Source organism: Centroberyx affinis, unplaced genomic scaffold, assembly GCF_046629955.1.
Source record: "Centroberyx affinis isolate AG114_WGS23_722 - 3 ecotype Tasmania unplaced genomic scaffold, CSIRO-AGI_Caff_v1 ptg002149l_1, whole genome shotgun sequence".
In the NCBI taxonomy this organism is placed as follows: domain Eukaryota; kingdom Metazoa; phylum Chordata; class Actinopteri; order Beryciformes; family Berycidae; genus Centroberyx; species Centroberyx affinis.
The window spans coordinates 455,092-479,357 of record NW_027280466.1 but is presented as its reverse complement, the minus strand read 5'-3'; the positions used below and the strand labels follow the sequence as shown (position 1 = coordinate 479,357).

Below are 24,266 nucleotides of genomic sequence, written 5' to 3'. Positions count from 1 at the left end.
TTTTTTCCCTGTCTTTTTTTTCTTTTGAGGATTTTTCTCTGGGTGAGAGAGTTTGTTTACAGTTGGTCGTCCCAGGGAGAATTAAAACTGCAGTTCGTCCCACAATGCTCTCATTTGAGAGAGTGGGGCTCCACTGAAACATATGGTGAATGGTCCAGTGGTAAGGCAACGGGGAAACATGGCTTGAATCAGTGCTGCCGGTGAGTGGCAGGTTTGCCTGAGACTAAGCACTAATGTCCTGCAGTGTGCCCGGAGACCGCAGAGAGGGGATAGTTGCTAGGTTTTGCATAGCAGAATCACCTCTGTAATTGGGGGAATTATTTTCCACCTCATTTACAATGGTATGATACTCTCATTGCAGTTAATAACGCATAAGCATCACTCATGCTGAGTATTTACCTCTCTGTGTTAATTATCAGAGCCTTAGTCTGGTAACAGCTCTGCAACATGTGGTTAAGAGGTTGTAGACACTCTTTTACCACCCTGCTGATAATCGCATGATAGAAGTAAATGATTAATGTGAATATGTCCAACAGAGGTCCATCAGTGCCTGTTGCTTTCTTTCATGTTGAATGTGATGCCCAACTAATTATAAAAAAAACAAGACAAATATGTAATGTTTACTACTAGCACATTGGATTTTCATTCCGTCCATAACATGTTTGTTCTCTTTATGCAATGTGCAGTGATGTATATTCAAATATTAATAGGGTGATGGTCATCTCTCGACATCTGGGGCTGCACACAATGAAATTCAGCTTGCGAGGGGTTATCTATCAGATGTGTGTGGTCACTCCCAACTTTCCCTCTGTGTGGTTCACAGCAAAGCGGGCATCAGTGAGATGTTCGAGGGCCACCATGGGCCCATCACAGGAATTCACTGCCACACAGCTGCAGGGCCGCTGGACTTCTCCCACCTGTTTGTTACCTCCTCTTTTGACTGGACTGTCAAGCTTTGGAGCACCAAGGTATGAGCGAGTTCTGGGATAAAGATTTAAGAAAGGTTCAAGAAAACCTTGATAGTATTTTGTGTGTAGAAATAATAGTTTTACTCACTGTGCGTATTTAGTGTTTATACATTAAAGGTACCATATTATTCAATTTTCACAAATCTGCTGAGCAGACAGATTTTAGCAACTGTTTAGCGAGGGGAGCCAATCAAGACCAAGTCCACTTGTTTTGTGTTGACTAAAGTTAGTCTGAAACTGCCTGTTTAAAAAAAAAAAAAAAAAAAAAAGAAAGTGAATTTTTGAAAATGCTTTACTTTTAACTTTCAATTTAACCACTCAAACAAAAACAATTTTTGAGAATGTCTTCACTAAACATCTTTGATCATATATATCTGAATGTACATACAGGAAAGTTTTAATTCCTATGCTTGGTCCCCTGTAAGTGCATAGATTATTAAAGTAATGCTTTTCTTTTTTTTTCCTTTTTCCCCCAAATACTGCTGCAGAATAACAAGCCGCTGTACTCATTTGAAGATAACTCTGATTACGTGTATGATGTCATGTGGTCCCCCACTCACCCTGCTCTGTTTGCTTGTGTGGATGGAGTTGGCCATCTCGACCTGTGGAACCTCAACAATGACACCGAGGTACGACATCCCCACTGACAGTCACAATAGAAATGTTTCTTTCTGTTTTCTGTTATCTCTTAGGACATGCAAAAGTTTTCTGTACCCCATAAAAGAGCCAGATGCAAATCTCAATCACGCATTACTATATCTTTATTTTTTACTATATAAAATTGCATGGGTGGATGCGGCTAGAAGAGCCAGCGCATTTTCCCCACTCCTCAAGTGTTTTGTATTCCTGACTGGCTTGGTGTTGTTTTAGGTCCCCACCGCCAGCATCACAGTAGAGGGTAACCCAGCCCTCAACAGGGTCAGATGGGCTCATTCTGGCAGAGAGATCGCTGTGGGAGACTCTGATGGACAAGTTCTTGTGTATGAGGTTGGAGAGGTGAGCAGGGCATGACTAAGCTGTTTACTGTTCATTTTCTGATTGGACTGTAATTTTCATTCTTATTGTTTTTTATACTAATCACTTAGGCAATCCATTGTATGTGTGCTGTTGCATACTTGTGGCTCGGATTATTACCAGTATTACTGTAATTTATAATGTAATGATCAGTGTTAAATTGCACAGCAGTTGACCATGCTTATATTCAGTAAAGGGGTCTTGGTTCTGTAGTAGACTTAACCCTATCTGTGTGGACAACAATTAAACTGTTTTGAGAGCGCAGCCCAGCAGACCATTCCTTATGGTTTTAGTATGTATGTAATTCAGCCATTGGCTATTAAGCTTCAGATAGAGAGCAGGTCTGATCTGATCTCTGCAAGAGAGGGGTTAGGTCTCAGTGACACTTGTGAGATTGCCTGTGATCTCATGCCCCTGCAGAGGGCTGTGTTTGGAATTCTAGTCATGTCTCTGTTGTTTCCCCCCCCCCCCCCCCCCCCAGCAAATTGCGGTTCCACGGAACGACGAGTGGACCCGTTTTGTTCGCACGTTGGCAGAGATCAACGAGAACAGGGATGACGCAGAGGAACTGGCGGCTCAGCGCCTGTCTGCCTGATGTAGTTGCCATGGACGTGACATTTTGGGGACCAGGGGCGTGCTTGTTAATGTCAGCCCCGTTCTGATTGAAGGAAAAGATGTGATGGAAACATGATTCGAGATTTTGCAACAATGTTCAGAAATATGGACATCTTTTTTTGCCGACACTTATTTTGCTACACTGATCTTATTTGGACAACTTTGCCTTCTCAGTTGGCTGGGCCATCACCAGTCTTCCTTAGGATAAGACGAGCAACAGGGCTATCAACCTCAAACACTAAGACATGAAGCCATACTCAGAAAAACAAACCAGTTCTTTGTTCTACCAGATGCCTTAAAGGTCAGTTTTAAACTTGATTGAGAGATCCTATATCTGTCCAAGTCTCTAGTATAGGCTAGTAACATGATGCTTAGTTGTAAGTTCAGTTTTACAAGCCACTTGTTAACTGCTCCACTCTGAATATACATTTGCTGTCCATGAACAATACACATAGCTCCATTTCCACCCAAGTTGTAGTAAAGCAATCACATTCTTACTACACCCAGGAATGTAAACATCTCATAACTGTAGCTCATGTTGTTTTCCCTATGTTCCTTTAGCCTAGATGATCTAAATATCCACTTGTTTGTAAAATACTGAAATGTAACTTTTCCTCAATCCAATATCTTTGTACTTATATATAATGCTCTTAAATCAAGTTTTCCACATAATCAATGCAGCTGGTTAGCTTTGAGATAGCGGGAGTACTCTCAATATCTACGGAAATGATAATGTATGCTGTACCTGCTCAGTGATTTAGATATCTGTTATGTATTTGACAGTATCTGAATAGAAGTCATTTGTGTCCTTAAAAATCTCCAAAACCTTGTGTCAAATTTGAGAATGTACTTTTCACACAGTAGAAACAAAACACTTTGAATGATTTATTTCAACAAAATACAATAAATACATTTAAATTATTTCCCAAAACCCTGGTCATGATTTCAAAATAAACACTTTGAAAACATCTGTACATCCTCTCAAGTCTCTGAAATGTGACTGACACATTTGCCACACATGCACACCAAAGCTTTGCACACCATTGAAACGCAGTAACAATCCTCCATAATGCCATAATGTCCCTCTACAGAGAAGTACAATATGTACAATAAAATTGTGCAAGCTATGCAAAGAAAATGCTAAAAGCCATACTCATGCAGCATTCAAAGTAAGACAGCAGTTTGAAATTCATATAAATGAAACAGGTGCTGCTCCATTTTTTTTTTCCAATAAAACCACTTTGGAGGGATGAAGGGAGGAGACTGTTGGACTGGAGGAGCATGCAGCCCTCGCAGTCAGCATGATTAAGTAGAGACGGTTTGTGGGGCCTGTGGCTCCGTTTTGGGCTCCGCTGGTTTGATTGTTGCCTCTCCAGAAGACTTGAACTTGGGCAGGTGCAGACCAAACTTGCTCTCCACGCCGGCAAAGGTCGCAGCAGCCAGGCGGTAGCCACCCACATGGTCTGCAGTCATCGGAGGAAGGTCCTCAATCCTGGACTTGGGAGTGGGCTCAGAGCCAGCAGGACGGCTGAGGAGAGGTTTAGATTAGGGCAACGTGCAAATCACGCTATCACGCTATATGAGTGGTACATGCTTGTGCAACACGGGGTTAAAGTAAGTGTACTTACTGTCCTCCAAAGTCGACGTAGAACCATCTCTGTAACAGTTCATAGGTCACCAGGGTTACACCAAACTGCGGTGAGGATCTGCAGACACGGGCTAATGGAAGAGAGGTAGAAAATTACAATGTGGGATTTCATATTTCTCTGGTGGCTTCTAGACAATTACAGCAGCCACGGCGAGGCTCATTTCCTAGTCATGAAACCACTTATTGGACAGCGGCGTATGTGAGTGCATGTGTGTGTGCATCTACCTCCTGCGCCCTTCCAAAATGCCTTGAAACCTTCCTCCTTAAGGATCTTCCTGAAGCAGTCGGTGACTCCGCTGTATGTTGTCTGGCCTGCCCGGGCCGCCACCTGCAGCCTGGTCTTGATGACATCAGCAGGGGTCACCAGCGAAGCAGCCGGTATACCTTAGGAGATGTTTCACAACCAACATAATGAAGCACTTCACTATGCACAGATGGTATCACATTCTGACAGCCCTGCTGCAGTATCATGCAGGGCTTGAAATAGGTATGGCTATATAGTATCAGGATGTGACAAAGGCGCTGTATATACGGCTAGGGTGTTGAGAGATTCTCAGGATATAGAAAGCAAAAACATGGGACAGATTTGACGAAACCTTTAAATGAAAACCAAAATGCATTTCTTACGGCAGAAAATCTCACGCCATTTGACCCCTCCCTCAATAAAAACCAGACGTGTCGCTGTATGAATGCCAATGTCCAGAGAGCCGGAGGTTTCCAGATGTATTTGTTACCTGCAATAGCTCCAGCAGTGAGCAATTGCAGCGCCCCCAGCCTTCCTTCCTCATCTGCCAGCTTCTGTTTGGTGTGGGCGTACACAGGGAAGTAGATGGCGGAGAAGGGGATGTCACGCAGGAAGCAAGCTTTCGCTCCCTACCACACAAACACAAAAAGATGCCTTGTACTGTACAGCCGTAGATAACCACACCTGCAGGAACGCTGCTCCTTCACAGCGCAGAGAGAAAAGAAACTAAATGCAAAATGCTGATTTACTTTTGAGAGTGGTAATGATGCATAGAGAGCTCGTAGAGAAGCACAGGTTAATTTGACATGAGTGACAGAGCAGTACAGTACAGTGGAGTCAAGATCTTTCCTCTTTATTCACTTTAAAAACTTAATAAAGCCTAATTTTCATCCAAAGTAAAGCTACTACTGTATGTTTTTTTGACATGAGAGGGCTGTGGTTCTACTTTTTAAAGGGCAGAGGCAGTGGTTGAGGCCAGCGTGGTTATGCCTCGGGGATTATCTGGCCTGGGAGTTGTCTTAGTCAACCTACAGGGGGCCTTAGTGGTCACAGTAGGAGCCAAAGACCCCCAGGCAGAGCTGCAGCCTGAGGCCTCCAGAGAGATCCAACACACACACACACACACACACACACACACACACACACACACACACACACACACACACACACACACACACAGCGTTACCATGGACCCCGGTGTGCTGGCTTCTTCTACCAAGAGGAAGTCAGTGTTTTTAACAAGCCCCACACTGTCTGCTACTCATTAAAATATGGACTATGAACACATGACTCAAGATGTACGTAAACCCACAAGGAGCTGGAAAGCAGCAGTAGCAAAGCATAATCCCCTCGCTAATTTGCTGTTGCTTGTTGCTTGTTGGCCACGGTGCCTTTTGCATGTTAAACACTGTTTTGGAAAATTGCAAACAGTCAGTATAAGGCTGTGTGATGTTTAAATTCCAGATTCTGATCTCATTATGCCTTAACACACGTACAAATATGCTTGCTCATATCGTGTTTGATCTATGCATGGTTATAAACAGCAGTGTGCAAAAGCATGATTTACCATCAGTTATAGATTGCAGACTACTATTTCTTTTTCTTTATTTTTCATTAAAAGCATATGTCAAATAATATATATAATATTTAATATATGCACTGGTGTGAACAACAAACTATCTTATGTTGTTGGTATTGTACCTCAACAACATCAGAGCATCTTTCATTGCCCTTGTCTGACAGTTAATAGAGGTGGATGCTACAGAGTGCACGGTGCTGGAGAGGTGCTGACCTACCTTGTAGAGGCCAAAGAAGCCCAGTTCTCTCACAACATTGAGGGCGCTGACCCTGGGGCCCGTGGTGATCTCTCCAGCCACCTGCAGGCGGATCTTTACAATCTCCAGAGGATTGGTGAAAATCACCTGGGAACCTCCGGCCTGCAGGACGCAACAGGGAAAAAGAAAGAGGTGATGAGTGGTTTATACGCTGCCGCTGACAGTCACGATGCAGAGGGTTCGTTTTCTGAGCGTGTTTCCTGTGATTAAGCGAGGTTGCCCTCTTACCACATCTGAGGGGTGAACCTTGGGTGGAGATGCTAACGATGTGATGTGTAAGCATTTCACCCTAATAAGAGTTTTCAAATTATCTCTGTAAACTATAGCACAAAAGATACTTTTTTCTCAGTCTGATCTCATGTTGTCGGAGAATGGCCTTGGCAGGAGGAGGAAAAAGCAGGCATTGATAGAGGAAGCGGCAGGGTCAGGCTGGAACAGGCATCGGGGTCGAGGAGAAGCCCCGGCTCATGGTTGGAAGGCTGTGACCCTGGCACCGGCCCTCTGCCCCTTCCCCTCCCCTGAGGCACCTCCTGTGGAAGGGTGAGTGGCCCGGCCCGGCCTCGCCCCGCACACTTCCCCAATTCACCCCGTTCCCAGGGGAGAGCGCTGAATCGCCCGAGCCGCTAGGGCCCAGGCAGCAAAGCCCCGAGGCACGGCACCCTGTGACTCAGGCACATTTATCACCCTCCCCAAATCTAATCAGGCCCCAGGATGGCTGCTGGTGACATTCAGGGCAGGGGTCTTATCTGTAAACATCCGAGCAAAGGTCTAAAAAAAGCTCTAGCACATTTAGTCATTTTCAAAGTGGACGGGGAATATCCGCTACTCTGAAGATTTATGCATTCGTCCCCTCTGTGGTTTTATCTCTTTTATCTCCTTCAGTTCTCTCTTCTGTTAGGAGGGATAACTTAACATGGCATCCCCATCAGATTAACACCAGACTTTTAACTTTTACAAAACCACATTACGTGAGGATGCGGACCAATTCATATAACATAATCAAAATAAATATTGCCCTTTGTAGAAATCTCAGGGGAAAGCGGGGCAGGCCACAGATAGGACATATCCCTTTCTATATTCAGCGGTTAACAGTGACTATTGGAAACATCATTGTGTGCGGACCTGTGCTGGGCCTGCAGCTGACCGGGCCTCAGGTATGTACTGCGTTGTCAAACTCAATCACACTGAGCTAGACCCAGCTCCATCCAGGACCCTCCAGGGCCTCTTCCTCCAATTACACCCTGACAGGGGTCGCGACCCCGCAGACCCTGCTCCTCCATGAGCAACCTGCAGGCTCTGCTCCCTGGCCTGCCCGCTGCACTTCACCACACCCCAGTCAGCGAGGAGGGAGAGCCAGGGAATTACCGCTTTAATCCATTGATGCACTCAAAATGTTACAGCGTGGCAAATTAACTGAGCTGAAAAAAAAAAGAGTTGGTTCACAGGTATCGTGTCTCACATGGTGCCCATTTTAGAGGGTTCAGGGACCAAAGCCAACATTTGTATTCAGACATTTAGGATGTCAGTACATTAAGGAACTTGAATAACTGGACTCTACCACACACTAAATAAATGAAATTATTCAATATCTGTGAAAATTGAAACGAGAAGCATACACTGATAAATTATTCAAGTTAGATGGAATTCATATAAAATTAAAATTTAAAGGAATGCAGACTTACTAAAAATCTAAATTGTGATTCTCCTTAAAAAACAAAATGTTCATGATGGGGTCTGAAATTAACACCCACCAAGAGCCAAATGCCAGTAAAATTTGTCTTTGGCAGATAAATCAATAAAGTTAACCTGCCACACTGGCTGGTAACATTTTAATGCCTTAGTTATATACAGTCTTTGGTCTTTGCCTGTCCTCAAACAGCTAACTAGCCTGGCAATACTAGAGCATTAATAAGATAATATAAAACATTTCAAAATGCTTCAAAATACGCTCTTGTAATTTGAATTCTGTTGCACAATGAATTACAAACTTTATCCATTGTATAAGGGAGTGAGGAAGTTTTAAATTAACACTTAGTGCCTGTTTCTACACACAAAATATTGAAAATGGGCAGGGAGACGTGTTTCTATGAAAATGTGTATTCATTCTTGGCAGGTATATATTTTTAGTTTACCAGCCCTTGGCAGGTGAGCCAAAACTGACAATGGTTCATGAACATTTGAATAGAACAATGTGATACAACAAAAAGAACAAAATTATTTCAAATATTTTCCTGACTACTTTTAATCATGTGTATTTTCCATATGCTGCATTCCTCCTCTTGTTTTTGAGCTTTTCTACAGAATGAATTTAAATGTCACCAAAGCAATGCTTACACATCCACCAGCTAGAATCTCTGCAGCCAGAGCGATGGTATCATCTTGGTTGGTGAACTTGTCTCTTACAAAATCATTCACCTGAAAAAAAAAAGACATCAAGAAAAAGACAGATGAGACACAATCCACATCTTGATAGCACAGCATTAATGTTAACTTGTGCCTGCAGTCATCCTGATTTTGAAGAGTGCATTTCTGCCATGCGCTATGTATGTTTATCATTCATAGTCAATCATTCAGAGCAACTTTCTAAACAGTGCGAGCTGCACAGTGGAATGACTTGCCGTGAGTTTGATAGCTTTCTCCGGGGCAACACCAATGAGCTGCGGGACGAGACCTGCAAAATATTATTCATAGATACCATTACAATACCTGACAGAGAGAGACAAACTCTGGCTTGAAATGAATGCACATTTTTATTTTTGTTGGATGAATACATCCACTGACAGTTAGTACAATATAATCTGCAGGATTCTTGAGCGTGTAAAACAAACCCATAAATATTTACAGATATGGCTGATACATCTGATGCGCCAAAGTACAAAGGTCCCATTCAAAATGAACAAAAGTCCAAAATATGACACTGCTGGTGTGTATGGGATCAGCATTGTTTGAGGCCTGATCCCACTGTGGTGGGGAACAGAGAGAGCTGTGTGGTCACGGACAAGAGAGGGAGGAGGGGGGGTGCTACAGTGGCGATAACCACCATACTGTTTCACCGTCTGTCCTTCATCGGGCCAGATAAACTTCTGAAGGAGCTGCTGAGTGACTGCTGCTGGTATGCAGCCAGAAAACAGCCAAGCGTGTCTGTCTCTGAGTCAATCACCCTCTCATCGTGTGGAAGAGATAGAGAAGAGAAGGGGGGGGCGTAGCAGAACAGAGCAGAGCAGATCAGAACAACAAAGAGCTGCAGTGGTGGATGTAGCAGTAGATGGCAGTCTTGACTTCCTTCATGTGAACAGCCCCAGGGTAGGAGTGTTGTATATCACAAGCCTTCAGCACCATTATCACTACCCAGGCAGAGCTAGATCAGACACTGCTACTACATGAATTCTGCAGGCCATTTTCCTCTGGGAGCTCTCCCAGGTATTGAGATAATGAAAACGCGAACCCTGGGTGTTGCTTTATTCACTGCTGAATAGGGAGGGCAAAGGTTTCTGGTATCAATTAGCAAACCATGCTACTGATATTAGCACACTGACAACTCCTGATGCTTTCCCATCAGATTTTTCTTTTTTTGTCGCACCGGACCCACATGTATATACACTGATTTCAGGTCCTGTTACATAAGCGAGACACGGGTGTAACGCATTACCTCTGTAGAAGCCGAAGACGCCCTCATATCGGAGCACTTTCTTTGCACAATCAAAGCTGTTCTTGTACATCAGTTCTCCTACAAAGGAGCCAGTGGAGCGCTGGTTCTGCATGCGGGTCTTCACCAGGTCAATGGGGTATACGGCCGTTGCACCAGTGGCTATAAAAACACATACATTTGTCACAATCTGGTCAAAATCTGTATTCCCTGTTTCTAGAAATAAAGTTTTCTCTCTAAGTTTATCAGCAGTTTTAGAGCATCTAAACAACATATTACACAGACTGTAATTGTAAATTTGTTACTTTGTATAGTTTGTTTAGACACACACATGAAACAATGAAATACACACACAGCTCACCAGAGGGATACGAACACTTGGATAGCTCATAGCTATCCATTATAGGCTATGATGCATATATATAGGCTGATGCATATAGGCCGCCTTGTCGCCCCCATTGAGTTGTACAATAATAATTAGTCATTTGGCAGATATTTTTTAGGTGGGGGGTTGTCTAATGATCGCTGCACTGAGTGATAAATAGAGGTGTGTGTGTGTGTATAAACTAGATGAAAACAGTTATTAGGCTCAGACAGAGTAGGGAGTCTGGTGACTGTGGGAAAACTGTTGTGCAGAACATGTTTGGGGAGGCAACGCTGCAGCAGGTTGCACTAAACCCTGCTCTCAGCCATGCTTGCCATGTCTTGTCTGACATCAAAGGGTCCGGTAATGACTCTTCTCTCAAACATGCAAACTGCTCTGGCAGCCTTCGTTAGCACTGAGGGTGAGGAACCGCTCATTAGCACCATAAAGGCACGGCGGCCTCATGATGTCTTCCTAACCCTGCCTGAAGTGGCCACTGGTGAATTAGGATTGATAAATCTCCTTGTGTGTTTGGTCAGGGAACACGCACGCACGCACACACACACACAGACACACACGCACGCGCGCACACACACACACACACACAAAGTCAGAGTCTGTTCCTATCTCAGGGGCAGTTATGTCAGAGGTTCCTTGTATCAGTTCCTTCCAGTGTAATTAGACGGAGATTCCAGAGTGCGGTTCCGGAAGATTTGTGTCATTCCAAAGCTCCGGCTCCAAAGACAGCCTGGAGCCACCAGTGGCACAGCAGCACAATGCAGGAGCCTCAGATCAGAGCCCCTCTCCCCACAGCACAATGGCCAGCCCCGGGGCCTCAACGCGCCAGTCTGCCCGGCTAAGGTTACCCCTCGGCGGGCCGGGGGCTCCGCCGCAGACATGTCACTCACCTCCAGCGATTGAGCCCAGAGTAAACCTGTAGGCAGACTCCACAGCCTGGAGCCAGACGGGCCGAGACTTTTCGTGCTGTATAGGGGGGGAAGAGACACCAGTGGTCAAATGAATCTGGAGAAAGACGAGGGATCAGAACACTAACCATGAATCGGCTGGCTATTAAACTATAGCGAACCAGATACATTGTGGAAAGAAAAATGCTATGGGAGAACTCAACGCAGGAGGAAGGCGCTGGAATGTAGACATGCCATGGTATAACGTCTGATTCATCAGTATTGTATGTCATAGACAGCCCAGATTTGGATACAGTAAATGATTGTGTGAGCCTGTAGCCAAGTTTTCCAGGGATGCCGCTAGTGAGAGGCTACAGGCTAAAGGTCTTCTTTTATTTTTACAACAAAGTATAATTTTTCTCTTATCTACTTGATCTCTGATTTGGTGTTTGATGTTGAAAGTGGAGCCCCTTTGTTTTCACTGTGGTGCAGGGGAACAGATTAGCCCCACAAGCCTTTTCCATGTACAGATAAGTATCTACATGAATATTACACAGGCTGAGTAAGACTCAGTTAAAGTATGTGCGCCCGGGCTGGGGCAGTGAGTAACTTCTCCCAGACCAGACCAGACCAGACCAGAAGGGAGGAGAGCAGATCAGACTTTTCCTCTTCCCAGATGCTTCCACTGAGGGTTGCATGCTAACAAGATCGAGGTCTTGATCAAAGGGTTTAAACAATTAGCCTACTTCCACTAAGGGCAGGCCTGAGAATTGCAACATGGTCATGTCTTTCCTCTCCCCCCTACCCAAAGGAATCAAATTCCAGACCTCCAAGCAGAAGTCCCGGGAGCATGAGTGGCCTGAAAGGTCTGACCACAGCCTGATATAGAGAGCCATGTTATCCGGTAGAGGCAGGAACCATTTCGTTCTCCCACATCCACCACCCACCCCCCACTTTTCTCCTACTCTTAACAGACTTTGCCAAGGGCTCCTAAGACTCCTGAAGACCCACACTGATAAAAGCCTCCTATTAGCTTCTCAGATGTGTGATTGCATCTGATGTGTATGTCCGGCTACACTGAATAAAATAGGGTGAGCCTTTCATGGAGAGGCGCATTGCAACAATCCATTCCTCTTTTATACCTATAATTGGTGTACTTTTATCTGGGAGTTTTAGTAATGCACTTCACAAGGGAAGAGAAACACGGGCACTCTGCTAATTCAGTCATTGAACATTCTCCCTTTCGCTCCTTTCTGAGAAGGAAGCAGAGGGAAAAGAGGAAAAAGCTTAGATAAAAGGCAGGAGGAGGTGAGGTGTATTAGAGGTGTCAATCAAGCTACCTGTCTCTGGGCATCGGCTAGGTGGTACGGCATGGCTCCTTCCTCCAGCGGGGCTATCCTCTCGATGTCCACATGGTTCAGCCGTCTTAACACACAACAGCAGGGGAGAGTCGCTACGTTATGCCAGGAAAAAGCCGAGCCCTGCATCTATCGCAAGCAGCAGCAGGTGATGTAAGATTTTCCACAGACCTTTTACTGCCTTATAACTTTAAGTTATTGCAACTTTAATTTGAGCTTTTATAAACAACAGACAAACAAAGCTGGATAGATGCCCATGGCCCAACAGGTAAATGAAAGCGTTTCGTTCAGAAATGGGCGAGACACAAATATTCCCCACTGGCTTGGCGCATCATAAAGTCTGCATCCATGTTTTATGTTTCTCTTGTAAATCAACCAGTGGAGCCACTGTTGTTAAACTGAATGAGCAATAACTTTGAATTTACATCCAATAAACAGAGCTGTAACATTTTTATTCCACTCATGGACTAATCAAAAATAACACTGTTTTGTATAAATGTTTTGAATACACTGAATGGATTTGGAGGGCAGCAGCAAAATCTACCGGGTTGAATGCATGGACAAAAGTGAAAAAAAAAAAAAAAAACACATTAAAGTGTACTTTATAACAGAGTGATTCTGAATCTTACCCAGAGTGAGAATGGAGACCAGAGAGCTGGTACAGGATGTCAATTTCCATTGGAGTGATCTGGCCAAACTTATTGGCAGCATGAACGAACTCCTCTGCATGGCAATAAAGAGCAGAGGAAGTGGAATCAAGCAAACGGGACCTCATTCACTGGAAGCCACGGCACATTCATTTATCCATCATACAGGAGGCACTGAGGGGGTCGCCATATCGGTTATATTCTACAGCAGGCCAGGGTTTAATAGTATTTGCAAATACTTTTCATGGTTTGTTTTAACCGACTTACTGTAGGGTTAGGTTTAGCTTCACACTCATACAGTTACACATATTCACGCCTGGGAGTGTCCCAATACAACCACGGTCTTCTACTGTTGGCCTGAGCAGCTCCACTGGAGCAGTTGAAGACTAAGCGCCTTGCTCAAAGGCAAGTAGTAGCTGTTGAGGGAGTTAAGTGAGCTAGTTATTCAATTCCCCACTTTTCCTGTCTGGTCGAAGGATTGCAACCCTCTGGTCAAAAGCCTGCTTCTCTAAGCTCTTGGGTAGATGCGGCCAGATACTTTCCTGTGACTGACAACTGACTTAACAATGTCTGATTTGTCCTCATGCAGTAAACCCCACCCATCTAGTGCTCCATGTAGAGTAATACAAATACTAAGAATGATTTGCAAATACTATTTGACCAAAGTCTTTTCTATAGGAGGAAAACCATGGAAAGATAGTACAGGAATAGTCTACAGTATGCATCTCAATGGGAAACACAGTTAGGGGCAGAAGTGATTGACAGGACGACTATCAATTACACAGATCTACATGTAGGGGGTGAACTGATTACCATGTTAAGATTTTCATTTACCTTAGTAATTTAGTGCTACGGTATAATGTTCCCTGTGTGTTCCCTGACACCATTCTGTCAAGAAAGTTGAAACATGATCGAACAGCCACATTTCATATGACATATGAAATGTACACAGTCTAATGTCAGTGATATCAGAATGACTTGCTCAGGAGTACCTTTGGTAACAAGTGTGTCTCTGTGTGTGCCGGCGAGGGTGCTGTAAACCTTGCGGACCAGCTCCATATTGTTGAGGAGGGCATTGAAGGCATTGAAGTAGGAGAAGCTCACCATGTGGGAGGTGCTGCCTCCAGCGGCCTGGAGAAAGATCCACAGTCCGTCATTTAGGTAATCTTAATTTTTCTCTTTTAAATCTCCCATGATCTATTGACTGACATACGTCCAAATGTAAATTACTAACATGGATGTCAAAGCTACTTGTAGAGTTTTACATTGGATCCTGATCTCTCACTATGACTTTCCCATTCTGATCCTTAACCAACAGGTGTCAAGCTCTTTCCACAACTCACTGAGACTAAGTTCTCCTCAACAAATGGCGTCAGCATGTGGTGTCTGATGGTGGCCATGATGTCGCTGAAGTCCAAGGCAGTGATGGTGCCACTCTTGTTCTTGTCTTTTTGTGCGAAAGCCTGGCGGGCATGCTCCAACTGCAGCTCCTACAGCAAGACGGAAAAGGTCAAACTGTTAGCTGACAAAAGAAGCAAAGAGCAGGTTCCTGTGATGAGGAGCATCGCATTACAAGTCAGTGGTGAAATGGAACTTTGGAAAAAGAAAGTATAATGATATCAGTGCTGCACGTTGCTCCGCAGATGTGGAAGTCATCAGATGTGACAGTGTTAGACACTGGCTTTTGTAATCACCACTGTCTCTCTGGAGACTAATGGAAACCATGTCCAGTGAAGTCTGATCCCAGAGCAGAGCAGGGTGCTTGGTGGGACGGGCGGCAGGTGTGTCCGGAGGAAGATGATTCAATATGACAACCATGCAATCAGAAGGGGATGCAGAGGGAGACCGACCCCGGGTCAAGTCTGCTGTCAAAGCTCATCGAATATAACCACAGGATCACAGAACAGGTTCACTGCAATATAGTTTCTTTATCTTAATATTTTGATACTGAAAATTTACTCAGTAAATTGTTGCTACACACAAATTCTCAAACTGTTTGCTGATTATAGTGTTGAAAATGATGCATTAAGTAATGATACTTCACAAAACAATACCATATACTTACAGATGTTCTTCCTTGTCTGCACCCACTTAGGTTTGAAGTGCAGCCTGGCCAAATAATGCAACAACCACAAGGTGGCAGAGCAAAGATTGTTTGAATAATAAACACAAAATCAAATCTACCAATGGACTTCTACTTCTTACTAAAGGCATTTCAGGAAATACTCACTCAAAACAATGGTAAGAAAAAAAAACTGAAATCAGCTGGGACATGACAGAGAAACAACAAAATAATATTGATGGATCTAAATGAAAACCTGCACACACAAGGGTCTTTGGTGTAGCGGTGGGAAGCCCTAGTCAACTATGATAAACCACAAAGTGCTGTGAGGGATCCCACGCTGTAGTGGAGCTACAGCACAGCCTGTCTGACTCTCAGACCACCCAGCCTCTCTCCGAGCCCACAGCCCTCCACGTCAAACCAGAGGCCTCCGTGGCCACACTGCTGCTTTCACAACACAGAAGTTTCAGTAACATACAAGCAACTAAAGGAACCAATAAAGGAAACGCCAACATTAAGAGTCTTAATAGTGTGCCGGGCTACCACAAACCACCAGAAAAGTTTGAGACCCCTCTTTCAAACTCGACTGAGGAGATGAGACACAGAGGATGCGACTCCACACCACAATGCCATTATTTGGTGTCATGTGTCATGTAGTTTACATCATTTCCATGCTTATCAAACCATTCAGTGACCATTTGTCCCTCATGGATGGGGTATTGTCGTCTTGGAAGAGACCATATATGTCAGGATAGAAATGCTTCACCACAGGGTGAAGATGATCACTCAGAATGCCGTTTACCTCACTCTCTAGGGGGTTGGGAAGACAGGAAAATGCATTCTATGTGCTGTCAATATATTTTGTATCCCTCATTTACCTAGTGCTTCCTTTAAATTAGTGGTTACTTGTAGCTCTTCTTATGTGTTACTGGGTTTTTTCCGTTCATATTGTAAATATACTGCAATGTTGTGATAGGAAAAACACATTATGACTTTTGGATTTTACTGTGTTCATTACATTATATCTTTATTTTGGTTTTGTTTCCATGCCTGTTTTTGTTTCGGTCCCAGTTTTGCTTCTAATGCAAGTTATAGAGCTAAAACTGTAGCATTAAAGTCACAATGAAACTGCATTTTGGGAGCATCTTGTTTCCTTAATTTGATGTATTTCCTGCTGAAACAGGATATTGGGGCAGGACATAACACAGGGAGGGATCATTCAAAATTGTAAATCAATGGGATATCAGTTAGGGAATGGTGGAAGGGGGGGGGGGGGGGTTGTTCAAAAGTTTGTGATGGTTTTATTGGTTGTAATTCTTATGTACACCTCCTGGTACACAATGAAGTCAAAGATTTTCTGTTTTCCAGGAAGTAAAAGTAATGAGATTTTTGTCTTTTTTTTGCATAAATTGTCAAACAGATACATGTATGATAGTTAGAATGAGCTAAAAAGGCAAAAAAAAAAAACATTTTTCATTTCATTTAGATTCTAAACATTCGATTGATGCAAGTTTGTAGGTTTGTGAAATCAGGCTAAAGTTTCTCTAGCGTTGGTGGCCCATCACTATTGAATTAATACAGAGAGCTGCTGAAAGAATATTGAGGTAATATTGAGGTGATAGAGTGAGTGATATGGCTGCTGTGCATGTAAGCTGTATGCATACCTGCAGAAACTGGGTGAACTCCGGGTAGCTGAGGTGCTTCTTTCTTTCATGGCCGAAGTGTAGCCTGATAAACTCACAGTCCCAGTTGAAGGGGATGTGGTGATGGACTGTGGTCTGGCTGAAGATGTCACGCACATTCTCTGGAAAAGTAAGACGTTAGTGAGTAATAACAAGAGACAGAGGGAAAAACATGCAAGAAGCAATGATTTCTGAAGACTGTGTCACGTCCTTATTCCATTTGTAGGAAACCCCGTTAAAGTGCAGAAAAGAGTCAATATGGACTGAGGGGCTGAATAAGCTGTTTGACAGTCCCACTCGCTTTACATTGTGCGGGCTGCGAGTCAATCCAAGAAATTCTCTGTATAAGCACTGCTCTCAATTTCAGACGCCTTTATGGAGGCCCATTCCACACAAAAAGCATTGCCACAGCTCCTTTGTAAGACTCTGCATCCATTGGCTTGTGACATGCTGGATTCATTTCTCTTCTTGTCAGATGGAACTAGTTATAATGTGATGTTCCCCACAGCTCGGCCGCTATTCTGCCCTAAGATGAGACCTTAAGAATACAAGCAGCTGGCATCTGTAATACTCTATAGGCTCCAGAAGCCCAGCAAAAAACAGAAACATGGCTACTGCGACATTCATTGACTGCACATGCTACAGTAAGAATAGCGCCCGACACCCACGGTTTTCTATGTTATGCTCACACAAACACACACACACAAGTTACTACAGTAGTTTTTTGGCCCCCACCACCATCAAAGTTGCCCATTACTCATCAATAACAACTACGACAAAAAGCCCATTAATACCCTTCATTACCTACATGAATCCCGCATCATCCATTGCACTCATAAAGTTATTCTAATGTTGTGGTGCACATATATAACATGATGCTAAGTCTCCTGTAGATAAGATGTAGCAGGAAGAACACTCCCACACCAGCGTGCTGACATCCATTTCCATGTACATACCAAATGAGATGTCCCCTGTGCCAGTCTTGTCAAACAACTGAAAGGCAACTATGAACAGGGCATCCGGGGCACATAGAACTGATTCAAAGGCCAGAAACTCCTGGAAAGAGATCAGTCTGTTTGGACAAGAAAGAAAGAGTGCTATCTGAAAAAAGGACATATCTTTGCCAAAATGACAAAAGCCAAAACTACATCACAATCTGAATTCATGTATTACTTATTGACAGCTGAACGGACCAGTAAAACCACATCAAATACTGAATGTTCAGGGCAGCAAACAAATGCAACAATGTAATCCTGCATCTCCCTTTTTCTGCTGTTTGTACACTAATAATGTTCTGACAGGTTTCTGAGTGACAGGCGTACTGACAGTCTAACCAGTGATTTACTTCATGCAATGCTGCTCTACAATCTAAGTACATGTGAAAATATGTGCAGCTACGATTGTGTATTTCAGCTATTTTAAATGCATTCTCCAATATTATTAAGGACCATACTGTGAAAAATAAAGCGTCTTATCTTATCAGTGGATTTTCAATCAATCAACCATAGGTGTAACACTGACTGATAAAGATGGCTATTGAGTCTGTGTAAACATCATTGGGATAAATCATTAACAGTCTCCCTTGCACTTGCTACTAGTTTTTTTTTTCTTTTTGGTAGTGTTCTGCAGTGTTAATCAGCAATTCACTCTTAAACAGAGCACAACAGGTGGGGTACCAGAAAGAAAAACTGTTACATAGGGATTACGAGACTTGAGTGACAAAGTGGCCTTAAAGGATAATTGCTGCTTTGTTCATGTGATATCCAGATGGTTTGTTGACCAGAGAGAATCCTCAGAACCAGGTGAAATTGCTGTTAATACCCATAAAAGCTAAATTCAGCTAGTGCTGAATGGATGGGAGTCACAGGGGGCAACTGTGAGAGATTTCAAATTCTGGGCAAAACTAGAATCAATTTATTGGGATAATAAATGTACAGGAATTTGTCTTGGTGACATTAGTGCAGGAATATATTTACAGTGAATATATTGACATACAGTAAGTACATGCTGGGAGACATGGTACAGGGACAACAGGGCCTCACATTTAACACAAAATGATCCTCATTTGACAGCGAACAAAGTGCTGCTGTGTACGTCAGTTGATTCAGGTTGCTTTGACCAAAGATTTTGAAGCTTGTTGCTCTTGCCTCATAATTCCCATTCATTTAGCATTGGTGGTGACAACATTTTGGTGATGCACATGGGGAAATTATCAGAGACGCAGTGTACATATTTTAGTTTCACCTGGTTCTTATATTTCTCTCAGGACAACGTAATATGAAAAACAGGGTTTTCTACTACATTCATACAGCAGCAGTGGGCAACTACAGGAGAATTGCCCCTGTGCTAGAAGACAATAAAAAATCATGTTGTTTGCCAGAAAACAAACAAAAATAGAGGAAATTACTGTACAAAGGGATAATAAGAGGCATTTTTAAGACAAAGCAGGTATTGGAGCTGATACTGGGAATAAAATTGGCAGAGAACCCCATGTCCTGGAAGCAAAAAATATTCCAACAAAAAATTTCTGGGGGATACACGGACAAAAACAGGAATTATCCTTTAATCTATTAACATGTTTCAGAACAACAGAGGATTTTCCTCAGCAACCTGCATAATGTCCCTACAGACGCTCACCCATCTTTAGTGGTGTCAGCCACTCCAGCAATAAGCTCCACAGTTTTAGGATTATGTTGAGGCTGTGTATGCAGAACCAGGTAATTCTGCACAAAGTCCCTGGGGGTCATGTAATGCTCCCCATCCTCCACCACACTGGCATACTGCAGAGGAGACAAAGACACAGTTGTATGTAAGAGCAGTGTACATGTTAAGCATCTCACACCATATTCTGTGGATTTGAATCAAGAATCAGTGAGATAGAATTACGATTTGTGCATAGGAAAGAAAATGATCTAGAGTATATTGAATACCGAATACAATGAGAGTCTGAGGCAGAAAAAAAAGCCAATAGGTGATGCGGAGAGCGATCAACAAGTCGCTCTTTCTACTACGAGTCCCTCGATTTGTATCTCTTTTCTTTGTGACAATAAGGTATTTGTTCTGACTGCCTGGTGTACAGTTTTGTACGCCAGCCTGCACAATTGATTTTTTCTTTCCTGGCTCTACCTAGTATTTTCTATTAATTCAATGCTTTGAGGCATCCCATCAATGACAAAAACGGATTCAAAAGCATCAGTCTCTTTCAAGTCACCGGGCTCCTTTCACTTCATGCAAGGCAGAGATATAGAGAAATCTCAGCTACTTGCACTTGTATATACACTCACTGAGTACTTTATTAGGAACACCATACTAATACTGGGTAGGTATCAGCTTTCAGCTCAATGTCAACCAACTACCAAAGTGACATCCACGTCCAGGTTTGACGTGTTGTGCATTCTGAGATGCTTTTCTGCTCACCACAGTTGTAAAGAGGTTATCTGAGTTACTGAAGCCTTTCTGTCAGCTCCAACCAGTCTGACCATTCTCCTCTGACCTCTATCATCAACAAGGCGTTTCCGTCCGCAGAACCGCCGCTCACTGGATGTTTTTTGTTTTTCACACCATTCTGTGTAAACTCTAGAGACTGTTGTGCGTGAAAATCCCAGGAGATCAGCAGTTTCGGAAATATTCAAACCAGCCTGTCTGGGACCAAAAACCATGCCACGGTCAAAGTCACTGAGATCACATTTTTTCCCCATTCTGATGTTTGATGTGAACATGAACTGAAGCTGCTGATCTGTACCTGCATGATCTTATGCATTGCACTGCTGCCACATGATTGGCTGAATGGATAATTGCATGAATAAGCAGGTGTACAGCTGTTCCTAATAAAGTGCTCGGTGAGTGTACGTCTCTTCAACAGACAAAGGGGATATACACATTTCTATACAAAAGCAGCAAAGTATTTATTAGGGATGGGACGATATATCGAAATGCAATATCTCGCAATACAAAAATGTGGCAGTACGTACCGTGGGGCAGAAAAATGAATGGTGATATTAGCTACATTTTATTCTGCTGCAGTAATCACAAATGAGACGGCTTGACCATCGCAATTTCACAATCTCTCCATGCAGATTATATTATTTGCACTTTGTAATGACATTTTTAAATTGTTGCTTACATTATAGCAAGCCCATGCCATTGCTAGAAAGATTTGTGGCTCAGAAATAAACATAATTCTGCAGAGTCAGACTTTGTTGTCATTGAACTTTTATTTATTTCATCGTATTGTGGTTGTATCGAATCGTGAAGCCAATATCGCGTATCGAATAGTATCGTGAGATAAGCATATCGTCCCATCCCTAGTATTTGTACAAAATATCAGATATAGTACAGAACATACAATGTAAATAGTACATGCTGTCTAATACACTGCAGGACGTGTTTATTACAGTGTCACCTACATACAAGAACACTGTGCTTTGGTGTTGCAGTTGATTAATAAAGCTATTTACGTGGCATGGACTTGGAGTACTGAATGTGTTGCACTCTGATTGAAGCGAAACATGCACAGCCAATTGCACTGTGGTGCTAAAACTGAGCCCTCGCCCAGGCTTTAAGACGAAAGGTCATTTTTAGAGTCTGGGTTGGGTTTCAAGTTGGAACAGAGATAGCTCTGGAAACACAAGCGCCACATGAACTGGCAACAGAAAGGCCAGGCTCATGGAATCCAGCCAAGCTCACATAGAGAGAGCAAGAGATAGACAGAGAAAGAGAGAGGGAGGCAACCTTCACGCCAAGTGTTTTTTTAAGATTGCAGTTCGATGCACTCTCCTGAATTAATGTTTTAAGTGAAAGTATTAATTCCAACCAATTTATTAACACATTTCTCCATCGCATAATTGTGTATCCATTCACCCTCGCAGTAGGCCTCAAGTAGTTCTTGATCAAATTATACAGGCGATCAGAATGAGCATCCATTAATTAACTCCTCCACCTGAATGTGCATTACAAATTATGCAGCCCTCTTACAGTGAGTAATGAGATGTGGAGGGACTGTAAGGCAACTTGTAGCTCAAAGAAAGAGTCTCTGTTTTCAGGAGCAGGTTTATACTCCAAACAAGACCTGTGGGGTAAACAAATGTCCACAGTACTGGCAGGGATTTGTTGCTTTGAAAGATAGTGGACAATGCATGTTAAGAAATGAAACGATATCTCTTGCTAAGATCTGAAGATCAAAACACACGTCACACACATGAAGTCAAGGCGAGGGGAGATTCTTTGTTGAAGCAGATCCAAAATTAGTCGAAGCATTTGTCTGACCTTTTCTGAACTATGTATCCCACTTGACACGAGACACAAATTACACACAGACTTTAACACATTAATAGGCTACTTGTACACTGTTTGTACATGTATGTGTATGTTGCCATGTAAATGCACATTGTCCTGTGGCTAAATAAGATATGGCTTATATGTGAATTGCAGTCTTACCTTCAGAAAAATAGTCTTCAAGTCATGGGGGTCGGCTCTTTTGGTTGCTTGCACCTAAAACACACAAGTTGGAATATGCTGTTAAAAAACACTTCATGTTCAGAGAGTGAGAAAGTCATGCTGCTGCCAACAGTTTCAGCTTCAGTAGATTACACTGCCACATAAATAATCATTGCCAGTCAATAAACCTGAACTTCAGGCTATCACTATTCAGCTTTGATTTTTTACGCAGTCCAGTAAGCAGGATCGATCACAGGCGACTGTAACAAAAACTACAACACCCTGACACAAAAGCGGAATGCTAAAATAATCGTGCTACAATCTGCCAGACGACCATAAATCGCCAAAAGTCCACATCACTGATACAAAATGCAACAGAGTAAACACATTACAGTTCTCTCTCCGAGGCCGGGAGAGATGCGCCAGCGTAACGATGCTCCAAAAAGGAGGATTCCGCTGCATTTTAGAGAGAAGTTAAACACGCGCACGTCCGCACACATAAGCTGTCTCCCATATCCGACAGTGGCAACCCGCGTTACTACCTTTAAAATTAATATCTGAAAAGAAATATTGACGGAGTCACCTTGACCGCCATGCTGGGTGTGACGTCAGCTACAGTAGACTAGCGCAGGCGCTCGACATAAAGTAATGCGAGGATGACAGCAGGCATGACAGCGGTTTGAGCCACAACAAATTATTGTCCTTTTTCGGCTTGCGAGGTTTGAGTATTTGCTCACGAGTCGCTCGACGGGACGCACGGTTAAAAAGGGAAGGTGGTCAGCAGATATTACAGCATTTCCTGCCCGCCTGGGTCAGATGAGGACACGGTGCACGGCTGCCTTAGGATGCCGAGACAGGATACAGACAATGCATTGACAAAAGTTCAGTGCCTCATGATTTTATTTATTATCTGAGACCAGTGAGGCAGTGGGAAAGAAAAGTGTGGTTTATAATAAGGAAAACAACCACCGATCTAAGCGAAAACCGATATCTTCAGAAAAGCATTAATTTCTGCTTTTCCCCTTAAAAGACTCCCTTCATATAACTTCATATATCAGTTCGATACTGCTTTATGTTAACAAAAAAGGGGGTAAGCAGACTTTCAAACTTAAAAATGTTAACTTAAAATGTTTTACCCACTTCATCCCTGCCTTAGACTCTATTATAGGCTATACAAATACTTTTGACAAATCTGTGACCTCAAGGAAATTAGTGATGAGCCACTGTTTTTCCAAAAATAAATACCATCATTGTCCAAAATGCATAGGTGTAAGGAATGGGCTAAATTTGAGAAACCTATTGTAAGTTACAGCTGGACATTAATGCCCTATCCACTGAATTTCTAACTTAATTGCTCAGGTTCCTGTTGGGTGTAATTGAAAAGTACCCCACACTGTTATTAATGTGTTAGGCTTTAACTGTGCACTTTTGGGCTATTATTCAGAAAGAAATTTTGGGGTTAGGGTTAGGACTGGGCTCAAACTTTCAGGTCCAAATTGACCTCTACTCTGAGTAATGAACGTTTCAAAACTGGGGATGGGAATTCTCACTAATTTCACCAACCGCTAATCCAAAATAATCTCACAAACCAGCTACTTTGAAACTAGAAAGACACAAAAGCCAGAGGTAATCCAACCAACTCTGCAACACTCACTCCCCTTACTTCACATCATCATTCTAATTGATGGGCTCACTCATGAAATCTGGATGTAACTGGTCTCGTTCATGATAACAAGGACTAGTGCCTCTCTCCCCAGTCAGAAACCCACAAGTCCTGCCTACCTGCATGTTACACAACCACAGTACTGATTAAGCCAATTCAAAGGCACACTCTTGAATTAG

General features: G+C 43.0%; 2 protein-coding genes across 5 annotated transcripts; one reads left to right on the top strand and one right to left on the bottom strand.

Moving 5' to 3' along the window:
* The first annotated feature begins 802 nt into the window (after nucleotides 1-802).
* On the top strand, nucleotides 803-3,779 carry dync1i2a (dynein, cytoplasmic 1, intermediate chain 2a). The gene is made up of 4 exons (XM_071531921.1): nucleotides 803-968; nucleotides 1,457-1,597; nucleotides 1,839-1,964; nucleotides 2,464-3,779. The coding sequence occupies exons 1-4, from the start codon at nucleotides 843-845 to the stop codon at nucleotides 2,575-2,577; spliced, it is 507 nt and encodes a 168-aa protein (XP_071388022.1). The 5' UTR covers nucleotides 803-842; the 3' UTR covers nucleotides 2,578-3,779.
* Nucleotides 3,780-3,897: 118 nt separating this feature from the next.
* Nucleotides 3,898-23,155, bottom strand: LOC139654760 (electrogenic aspartate/glutamate antiporter SLC25A12, mitochondrial-like). 4 transcript variants are annotated; one of them, XM_071531919.1, is made up of 19 exons: nucleotides 23,008-23,155; nucleotides 22,425-22,478; nucleotides 19,626-19,768; nucleotides 17,945-18,060; nucleotides 16,971-17,110; nucleotides 14,588-14,734; nucleotides 14,237-14,375; nucleotides 13,227-13,320; nucleotides 12,580-12,664; nucleotides 12,183-12,197; nucleotides 11,243-11,309; nucleotides 9,974-10,132; nucleotides 8,943-8,995; nucleotides 8,659-8,739; nucleotides 6,286-6,426; nucleotides 4,980-5,118; nucleotides 4,471-4,629; nucleotides 4,226-4,316; nucleotides 3,898-4,125 (listed from the first exon to the last, which is right to left on the bottom strand). In XM_071531919.1, exons 1-19 carry the CDS (start codon nucleotides 23,017-23,019, stop codon nucleotides 3,903-3,905), a joined length of 2,058 nt encoding a protein of 685 aa, XP_071388020.1. In that variant the 5' UTR covers nucleotides 23,020-23,155; the 3' UTR covers nucleotides 3,898-3,902. The 4 variants fall into 4 exon arrangements, with proteins under 4 accessions (XP_071388020.1, XP_071388019.1, XP_071388018.1 ...); XM_071531918.1 differs by lacking the exon at nucleotides 12,183-12,197 and having other exon boundaries at nucleotides 11,243-11,318; nucleotides 12,577-12,664; XM_071531917.1 differs by lacking the exon at nucleotides 12,183-12,197 and having other exon boundaries at nucleotides 11,243-11,318.
* Between the last annotated feature and the right edge of the window lie 1,111 nt (nucleotides 23,156-24,266).